The sequence below is a fragment of the Mus caroli genome, chromosome 6 (assembly GCF_900094665.2).
Source record: "Mus caroli chromosome 6, CAROLI_EIJ_v1.1, whole genome shotgun sequence".
Taxonomy (NCBI): Eukaryota; Metazoa; Chordata; class Mammalia; order Rodentia; family Muridae; genus Mus; species Mus caroli.
The window spans coordinates 61541148-61551196 of NC_034575.1; the positions used below are offsets into that span (position 1 = coordinate 61541148).

Sequence of the window (10049 nt, forward strand, 5' to 3'; positions counted from 1 at the left end):
TCAAGAGTGGATATAATGGCTTGAATGCTGTTAAAGGTAAATGGTATTTCCAGGTGGGTTAAAGCGAGGGTATCATTCTTAGTTGAATACTATTTGGGGTTGCTGGGAGATCTTAAATGTAAGAGCAGGTTCTATAGCTCATTTATTCGCTTCAGGATATGTCATTTGCAGAGTTGTGAATGTATTTGGTTTATTTTTGGTATGGGTTTGCAGAGAGATGATTGTGCATTCCTTCTGATTGTTATTTTTATAATTACTAGATATGACTGAAATAGAAAAAAAGTGTTGTACTGAGTTTGCAAGTGAAGTGTAAGTATTTTGTGTTGAAATTTAAAAAAATATCTTAAGAGCATTAGCAGGTGGTAGAAACCAGGTATTAAAAATTAATAATGCGAAGCTACATGAACCTTACTGATGTTGACCTTAAAGGTAAGACATTGTAGACATATCTGTGGACAAACTGCCAGACATTAGCTAATTGGTATAGTATACCTATGATACATGCAGTTTTGCTTCCCCCACCCTACTTTCTTGGTACTGGGTATTCAACCAGGGCCTTGCTCATGCTGGGCAAGTTGCTTAACTATAACCACAGTAAAGGAAAAAGTCCAGGAAATATAATACCCCTAACCTCTGTAATTGTAAAGAAATTACTATGTAAATATTAAATGAAAGTCATATCCCATGTTAACTAAAGAACCAGAAACCAGACTGAACAGCCTTAGTAATTTATCTGCAGTGGCAGAACCAGTTGTCACGTGATTTGTGGGGTTTTGTTTGTTGTTTTTTTGTGGGTTTTTTTTTTTTTTTGGCTGATTTGAAATGCTAGGGATTTGTGTGTCCTGGACACATGTTCTGTCATCAGACATTCTTCCACTTCAATTGTTGGGTTTTCGTGGGATAAGTGACTGCTGAAGTGTAAGTAGGTTTTGCTAGCTATGTCCTGATTTAAGAGCTCCTTTAAAATAAAGATTTATTTACCTCTATATGCATTAAATCCTGCTACTCTTAAAGCAGTCCTGTCACTTTAAAGTGAGGTGTCTATCAGGTAGCCATTTGTCCATAGTCAAAAAGTAAGAGACAGTATCTAGTAGTTTTATTTTTTAAAATTTTAGTGTGTGTACTGTCTTTGTTATCCCATTAAGTTCAGAAGAGGACAATGATTACTTAGAACTGGAATTATAATTCCAGCCCCTGAATTTGCTAATATTAAACAAGATATTTTAGCTTAAATTAGTTTGCACTGCATTACTTGGCTTGTGGTTGCAGTTGTCATTTCTAAAATTTAGTGCTAATGTTTAATATTAATTTTATTTTCATACACAGAACTAAAGTGGTCCAGGTTAATTTGACAAGAGTAGTGTTAGGGATTAAGTATGCTTCTAGCCAGTGAGTACTATAGGAGTGAGTACTAAGGGAGGTAGTTTTGTTGTTTTGTGTTGAAGAGATGGAGCTCTTAGTAATTCAGTAATTTAGTAATGAGTTCCATAAATATGTTCAAGATGATGTATGGTCTCTCCTATTGCTACATAAACAAGTATATGTTTCCATGACAGTATATTGGTCAGTATTGCAAGCTGGTTTGAAACTGGATGTCTACAGCTTTGGTTTTTCTGAGAGGGTTACAGATGGGCATTACCATGTCTGGCAGCTTTTTTCCCATATTTTTCCTGAATTCCAGAATGTCTGGTAGTTTCAACTTGATTTTATATACCTTTTAAGTATATTCCTTATGTATTCATGGTTTACTTGGGTGCTAACATCTAACATAAAGTTAGACAACTTTTGCTGTGTGGGAGACCTGGGTGTCAGCATGGGAGATTGAAAGGTGAATCCATATTCTTAGCAGTAAGGTAAGAATGTATGTACCTCACACTTTCAAAAGAAAGTGAGACTTGGTAACTATATTTAAAAAAAAGTCTAGATTAAATTTTTTATTAGTAGTGATAAGCCTAGCCTGCCTCCATGTATCTCATAAAGAATCTAGATTAACTTTCCATTAATAGTGATAGGCCTTAGTGAAAGGGATGATTAAGTCTGATATTTAAGTAAATAGAGTTCCAGTATGTTTCTTACTGGCTGAGAACTTTTGTTATATAGACCACGACTAGGCTAGCCTCTAGCTCATGAGTGCTGGGATTAAAAGTAGGAGCCACTGCACTAGACTTTTTATAGTGTTTTTAAACTAGTGAAAATATTCTTGAATTTCAGGGTTTGAGAAGTTAATGAGAATCACTCTGTACCCTTTTTCTGAAAACATACCCACTAAGTATACTGTATAATGAAGATAGAACTTTCAATAACTTATTCATGGCACAAAATTAAGACATCTTATTTTGGCTTAAGTAATTTATGCATTCTTCAAAGTATATTAATTTGGGTAGAATTATGAGGTGAAAGTTTATTCTCACATAGTGTTTAAAGGGCACCGCTAGGCTTGGTGGTACTTGAGGCTGAATTTAAGGGTTATAATCTGAAGTCTTGTTAAATAGCATCACCCTATCTTAAAACCAGATCTCTGCACCTCGAAAGATTTATCAGTGAAATGTAGGTCTTTCGTGAATTTAGCACAGTTGTCTAGGAAGGGAGCAAAATTGGGGAATTGCTTATATTAGATTGGCCTGTACCCATTTCTGTTGTGATAATTTCTTGGTTTATGATTGATGTGAAAAGGTCCAACTTGCAGAGGTGCCACTCCTGTATCCTGGGGTTGAGTTTATTTCTTCTAAAAAGCAAGGTAAACAAACCACAGAACAGCATGGTCTTTTGCTTCCTGCTTTCAAGTTCTTTTTCTGATTTCTTTCAGTGATTAGAATGTATAAATAGTTGTGCTGTCAGGGCTGCATTTGGTCAGACTCTTATCACAGCCAGAAAAAGCAAACTAGGACACAACTTGGTACCAGATGGGGAATATTTCCTGTTGCTTCAAAGCCCAACGGGTTGGCTTTGGAAGGTGGAAGATGAGAGAGCAGGCCAGTAAACTGTTCCTCTGTGGTCTTTGTTTCAGTTCTTGCCCTGGCTTCCTTTGGTGATGGTCTGTGATTGGAGTATGTAAACGAAATAAATCCTTTGTGCTCCATCTTGCTTTTGGTCATGATGTTTTATCATACCAATAAAAAGCAAACATGCAGAAGTTGGTACCATTTTATCTTTTCACCTGCTCATACAGGTCCAATGGACTTGTATGGCCCTCTCACTTAAATGCAGAAGGTGGAGGCATTGGATTGCATAACCTGGCCCCTAGATTTAACAGTAAGTTTTGAGCCAGTGTAAAACTTGTTTAAGTATGTGCACTGCTTGCATGCCATGACCATGGAGGCCAGAATTGGGTACCAGATGTGGAACTGGAGTTAATCAACATGTTGGGAGTAGAAACTATTTGTTGCAAGAGCAATTGCTCTAAACCACTCAGCTGTTAAGTTAGGTATCAGTGTGAAAAGCTAAACCTGTAGCTCTAGCATGGGTCTTATCCTCACCATCACTAACGTAACGAACATTACAGAAACGTGGCACAGGACAGCTTAGCAAGGTAATGCAGTCCAATTCCTTGAACTCTAGTTAGGATTTTCATTGTACAGATAGTATTTGTCTTCAGAGGGCCACCATTGTGACTTACTGCTGGGAAATCACATGTTCTTAGGATAGTAAGCTGCTGTTACCTGTTGAGAATTGAATTGGTGGTTATCACTTTATTGAATATTTGTCTAGCTGCCCTTCAGAATCCATCTACTAATTAATCTTAGTATTCTCTAATTAATACTGGCTACCATGCTTTGTAATCTTTGCTAGCTGCTCAAAATATTTAAATAGTATTTGGTTTTCATTTCTTTACAGTTGACCACGCTTAATGGATACATATACTTTGTGTCATTGAAGTGCAGACTTAGTTATCTTTATTTGTATGAGGGCCCAGTTAAGGAACCTACTTTCTCTGTTTTATAGTTTTTATTATTATTTTGGTATAAGCTATATATTTCAACTTGATTCTTTCCATTACTCAAATTGCAAATGCCGCCTTGTTCTCTGCTTCTGGGGAGTCCAACCCAAGTTCTTGTATGTGGTAGGCTTTGAGTTTTTAATGTGCTATATCACTGGGCAGTTTTAGTTTTAGTCTGAATTGCTTTTCTATTGTAGGAAAGAAGGAAGGTCTTTTCTGAACTCTTAAATGAAAATGTTTTGTTGTAGACTTGAGAAGTTCTATGTTCTCAAGTAAAACATTTCATAAGAAGCACAAAGTGAACATGAGTCCTGTAGGGTAGATGGAAAAGTAAAATCTTTGGAGGGCTTCATCTTTGATATCAGAATGGTAGGTAACTTTCAGGTGACTCCTACACACAGATCCTAGTGAGAAAGAAGCACAGGCATTTCTCTTCCTCCTTGCTCCAGGACATGGGCAGCCTGTGGTTGTAACTAAAAAGTGGTGGTGGGTCTAGGACTAAGGGGAGAATGCATGGGAGATGGAGTTAAATACTCCACTTGCCTGCAGATAGAACTAGAAAAGAATCTGCCTCTGGAAAGGGACATTTTCAAAGCAGTTTTGAGTATCCACCTAAATTTGAAGTCTGGACAAAGCTCAGTGAAGTGCTTGCCTAACTATGCTCTGGATCCTCCCTTCTTCATACTAATAAAAAAAATCAGGGAGATTCCCATGAATCCCTTTGGTGTGGTATACACTGGTGTTTAGCCTCCAGAGAATTGTGGAATTTTATTAATTAAAAAGTAGAGGTAAGTTGGTGGAATGTATTTTAGAGTTGAAAAATACCAAGGAATGAAAGACTTGGAACTTTATTTGGAGTTTTATCTGGGGATCAAGGGAAGATGTTTTGTAAGAAAAAATTCAGAAATTACTTGGAATGGTAAGGAAAAGTTACACAGTCCTCTGACATTCATTGAGACAGCTATCAGGCAAATTCTTAATGTACATTAAAAGTATGTCCTCCCACTCCCAACGTGTTAATGTCTCAGTGGTTCTGATAAAGGTTATGCTAGAGTAGAGGTTGGGAAGCAGGACAGCCGAACAGAGATGACAGGTGACATGACCAGGCACTGTACTGGGAAGCCCTTGCCAAGTTGGTTGTAGTATAATACTAAGGGATAAGAGAATCTTATGAGAGAAAGTATGGAAGAGGCTTTCGGCCTTATATAGGTCTTTAAATGAGTTTAATGAGTTGAGAATTAAATATCTAGGTAAAGCTTTGAGGGAAGAGAAAATCCATCAAGAATACATCAATTCATGACATTGCTAGTGAATTGGCCCAAGAAAAGGTAGCCTTATAATGGCAGTCGACTAAGAATGTTTATGTGCAAACTGATAGCTTCAATTTCTAGAGGTGCATAGGAAGTTTGGTAAACAAAGACCAGTTTATAGGACTGGGTTATATGGGCACATTGCTAATTTGTTACTAGAAAAGGAAGTACAGATTTTCAATAGATACTTTGTTAAATGAAAACACCAAACAGAAAAGTAGTGTTAATGGAGAGGATGGGTTGGAGATGACGAGGGTTGATATTTTAAGAAAAAAACTGTCTTGAACCTTTCAAGTGGCACTGGACATTATCAGTGGTATGATAGGAGAGTATGCTAAGTCAGGCCATAGTTAGGAAGAAACAGCAGCAAGGTATGGGTTTGTGCTTCTTATGAAATGTTTTACTTGAGAACAGAACTTCTCAAGTCTACAACAAAACATTTTCATTTAAGAGTTCAGAAAAGACCTTCCTTCTTTCCTACAATAGAAAAGCAATTCAGACTAAAACTAAAACTGACCAGAGCGAAGTCGTGTTGAAGGCAGCACATGATATAACGAGTTAAAAGGAGTAAGCACAGAGGCAATTTTCCATCAAACTGATAATGACAGATGTGAAACTGTGTGTGTGTGAGAGAGAGAGAGAGAGAGAAGAGAACGATGAGTATAACTATCTTGGGGCCCCATCTATATGATTATCAGTGTTGGTGTATTGCCACCTTATCCATAAGACTTAAGTCCCTATGGTGAAGCTAATTTAATCCAGAGACAGCTGGCTTGTCTGCACTGTCACAGGCCTGAAACTACCATAGATGGTGTGCTTTGGAGTAGGAACTGGGCAGATAAAATGAGGTACATTGGCTTTCTAGTATCAAGCCTCATTGCTCATGAGGGAGTCATAGCCCATCTTTAACCGATCTAGAGTCAGCCGCTCACCACCGAAGATGAGTGGGCGGAGAGAACTTGATGAAAAAATGGAAAGAGAAATATGTTGATGCTCCAGGTCTAAAGAATCAGTTGGGTCAGCCTCATGTGGTGACAGATCTTCTATGTTGGAGGGTAAATAGCCTTCATGGCTAGGAAGGTAGTTCACTGGGGTGACTGTCAAGGGGCTGGTCAGGTTGCCCAGTTTAGAGTCCGGGTCCCTGCTTTCTAGCACCTTGTATAGGTTCACTAGTTGTCTGGTCTCAGCTGTGAGAGTTCCTGTAGCTTGTGGATTGGCAATATACATTGTGTCTTCCTTGGAGGTAGAGTAACCTTGGAATCCTTGGCCTCTTTTGAAGTAATATGGTTGTCTGACAACTGGGATCATTTGGTAGAGAACTTCATTGATGATCAGGGGCTCAGGCTCTTCAGGAGTGGGCCATGCCATCAGGAGATTATCCGTAGGTAGCTGGATCTTTTCCTGTGAGAGGAGTAGATGTGTAGGTTACTTTGGCCCATTTCTCCTGGTTTCCAGAACCTCACCCTGCTGCCCTGCTTCAGCCTGGTGAGAAACTATGGGCCTTGAGGGGCCAGAGTCAGATTCACTCCCATCCCCATCTCCTACCCTATCACTGCCATTCTCCAGCCAAGGACAGATTCATTGCTCAGCCTCAGGCCACTTGCTTTTTATTATTATTATTATTTTTTTCCTCCCTCCTAGTAGGAAAGGCAGAAAGAAAAAGCTTAGGGCAGCCTGGAGAGGATGGAGTATTGGAGGGTGAGGGAAATTGGTGTACTAAGCCTTCTGGTTTGTTGCCCATTACCCTTTTGCTGAGAATCAAACTCAGGTTTGTGTAGGATAAGGCATATGCTTTACACTAACTGGATCACACTCCTAACCCTGTTAGTACTAGAAAAGAAAAAAGGATTTAGAAATGGGAAAGGCTACTCATGAAGCACTTTTATTAAAGACCACATCATTGCTATGTAGCCCTGGCTAGCTTGGATCTCTACCTCCTGTGTACTAGGATTAAAAATGTGATTAAAGGCATCATATCATCTTGATCGTACTTTGGGGATATGCTAAGGGGCTTAGGCTTTCATGGACTTACATGGTTTCAGGTAAGGAGACATGTCAGATTTGGCAATTAAGAAAGATCACTTGAAAGCCAGGTGTGGTGGCGCATGCCTTTAATCCCAGCACTAGGGAGGCAGAGGCAGGCAGATTTTGACAGCCTGGTCTACAGAGTGCGTGCCAGGGCTACACAGAGAAACCCTGTCTCTCTCCAGCCCATATAAGAAACAGATCCCCCCCTCCCCCCGCAATTCTCTGATTATTTGTACAAAGTAATACAAGTACATAGTTAAGAGGTCAAAAAGAATATGCAATAAAGATGAAAAGGGTTCCTATTCTCAACTTCTGTTCAGAGGTAGCCACCGTAATAATGTTTGTATTTGGCTGGCTTCTGTAAGGGCGATCTCCCTCATACCCAGGATCACTACATTAAGCAATTGTTATAATGTGTGTGTGTGTGTGTGTAGAGAGAGAGACAGACAGACACACACACACACTGGTACTCCTGCTTTGACCTCCCTATTACAGAGATTATATCACCACCACTACCACCACATACACTTAGACATGGTTAAAAAACCCTTTAAGCACATATAGGTGTCTTCATGCATGTTTTACTTGTACTTATATTGTGGTGAATGTACTTCTGCCATGTGACTTTTGGCATGTGTTTATATGACAGTTTCTGTTACTCTACTGTCAAAACCTTTGGGCATCTTAGCATTTATCAGGGCTTGTCTCTTTGTCTCTCTTTCCCAATCAGAGTTCATGCTTATAGTATGAAGGGCAGTGCTTTCACCTAGGAGAGAGCTGGCTCCCACTGTGATTTAGGCTTCTAAACCTAAAACATTCTAATGTTCAGCTCAGTTGGTTCAAATCCTGGTACTTGAATCCACACCAGCAAGGCATTTATTAAAGCTTTGTGGCTTTCCGTTGTGTCTTTTGACCATTGTGTCATTGTTGCTATTCTTGCTCTTGTTACCTAAACAAAAATCCCTTAATAGAAGTCTTCAAGTATGGTTATTCTTGGGAAGGAAATGAAAACTGAAAAGAAATGGATTCCAAGCATTGGGAGTCTGAGGCATTTGGGATCTCATGATTTTGAGGCCAACCAGACCTACAGAGTAAAGTTCAATTCTTGCTGTAGTATGCAATATGATGGTGCTTGGTGTTTAGATAACTTGGACAAGTTACCCAACACACACACACACACACACACAGTAAGCAACAGGCAGGACCCTTCAGACCCAATGGCAAAAACACTGCATTTCTAAAGCAGAGATGTCTAGGATCAGATCCTTTAAGTAGAGGCTGGATCACTGGCTTCTGGTTTAAGGAAATAATTCAAGAGAAGAATCTTGAAGAAAATTTTCAGTCTTCAGCATCAGGAAAGATTCTCTTGTCTGCTGAGCCAGCACTTCCATAAAGCTTTACATAATGGCTTCCCACAAAACCCAAAACCAATTGTTTGTACTTCTCTGTTCTGTGCTTCAGCAGGATTTGGAAAGTTAACTTCAGTTACCCTGACTTTGGATCAGTTATCTGAGGACCGGTCTGATTGGCAAAACCCACTTGCTTTCTCTTTGAAATAAGTTGGAGTGAGGAAGAACATGGAAGCTTATGGGAGAATAAAGCCTGGTGGGTTTTGTGTTCATGGGCTTCAGAAGTTCTCATGATGGCTCCTTATCAACTCAGCTCACCCATAGAATTTCATTCCTGCCTGGGGTGGGGGTGGGCGTACCTTAGCTGTGTTCATCAGTAGCATTATACTGGCTGCCAATGTGATTTGTACCTTACCTCCAGAATGGGATACTTCTTTACCCAAGTGCTATTTGCTGGATCTGGGATGGTTCTGCTATACCATTGAGGTTTGAGAGTAGAAAGGAGAGTAAATGCCCTACAGATAAGAAAACAGTGACATTTAGTTAAATATGTATACAAAGACCGGTGCACAGTCAGGGCAGTTAATTCATGGGAGAAGAATCGTTTGTTCAGAAAGCAAAAGAAACATTATCTAAAGGGCTTCCTTGGATTGGTGACATGCTGCGGCCACTTAGAATTTGCTAAATAATCTAAAAACAAAATTTGTTTTCATTTAAGTTTTAGCGGTTTGTCACTATCTAGCCATGTATTAATTCAGCAAATAGCATTAAACATGTGACCAGTAGAGTGGCACATGCTGGAAGGCATTGTTCATAGGCTTGGGGATCTTACTAATGAGATAATAAAAATATTTACAGTTTGTGGTAAAATTGTTACAATGAAGGTTTAAGTAGGATAAGAGTATAACTTAAATATAATGTTTAAAATGCTATGAAAAAGGTATTCTAGAGAAATATCTGTTTACAGTAGTTATACTGTTAACAGTAACATAAAGATAGGTCTTTTAATGTGATGAGGAAAAATTCAAGAAACTTATAAATGCACATTATTTAAACCGATATAAAGTATTGTTCAAAGACTGATAAACCTTGATGAGAAAGGTTAGGTCCTGGTTCTCAACCTTCCTAATGCTGCCACCCTTTAATACAGTTCTTTATGTTGTAATTACCCCAATCCATGAAATTATCTTGTTGCTACATCATAACTGTAATTTTGTGCTGTTATGAATGATGTAAGTATCAGATATGCGGGATATCTGACATGCAGCCACTGTGAAAGGGCCATTCAACACCTTTCCCCCAGGGCCTGTGACCCATAGCTGAGGACCAGTGTGTTAGGTGGATTTGCTATCTGGCAATGGTGGGTAGTGGTCGGCTGAGGACCACTGTGTTAGGTGGATTTGCTATCTGGCAATGGTGGGTAGT

General features: G+C 39.2%; 1 protein-coding gene across 1 annotated transcript in view; it reads right to left on the reverse strand.

The window, feature by feature from the left end:
* Nucleotides 1-5905: 5905 nt before the first annotated feature.
* Il12rb2 (interleukin 12 receptor subunit beta 2) overlaps nt 5906-10049 on the reverse strand; it is an 80960-nt gene continuing 76816 nt past the window's right edge. Inside the window, exons 15-16 of the mRNA XM_021165342.2 lie at nt 9040-9139; nt 5906-6648 (exon numbers count right to left, since the gene is read on the reverse strand). Coding sequence (XP_021021001.1) covers nt 6115-6648; nt 9040-9139 — 634 coding nt within the window. The 3' untranslated portion in view covers nt 5906-6114. The remainder of the gene's footprint in view (nt 6649-9039; nt 9140-10049) is intronic.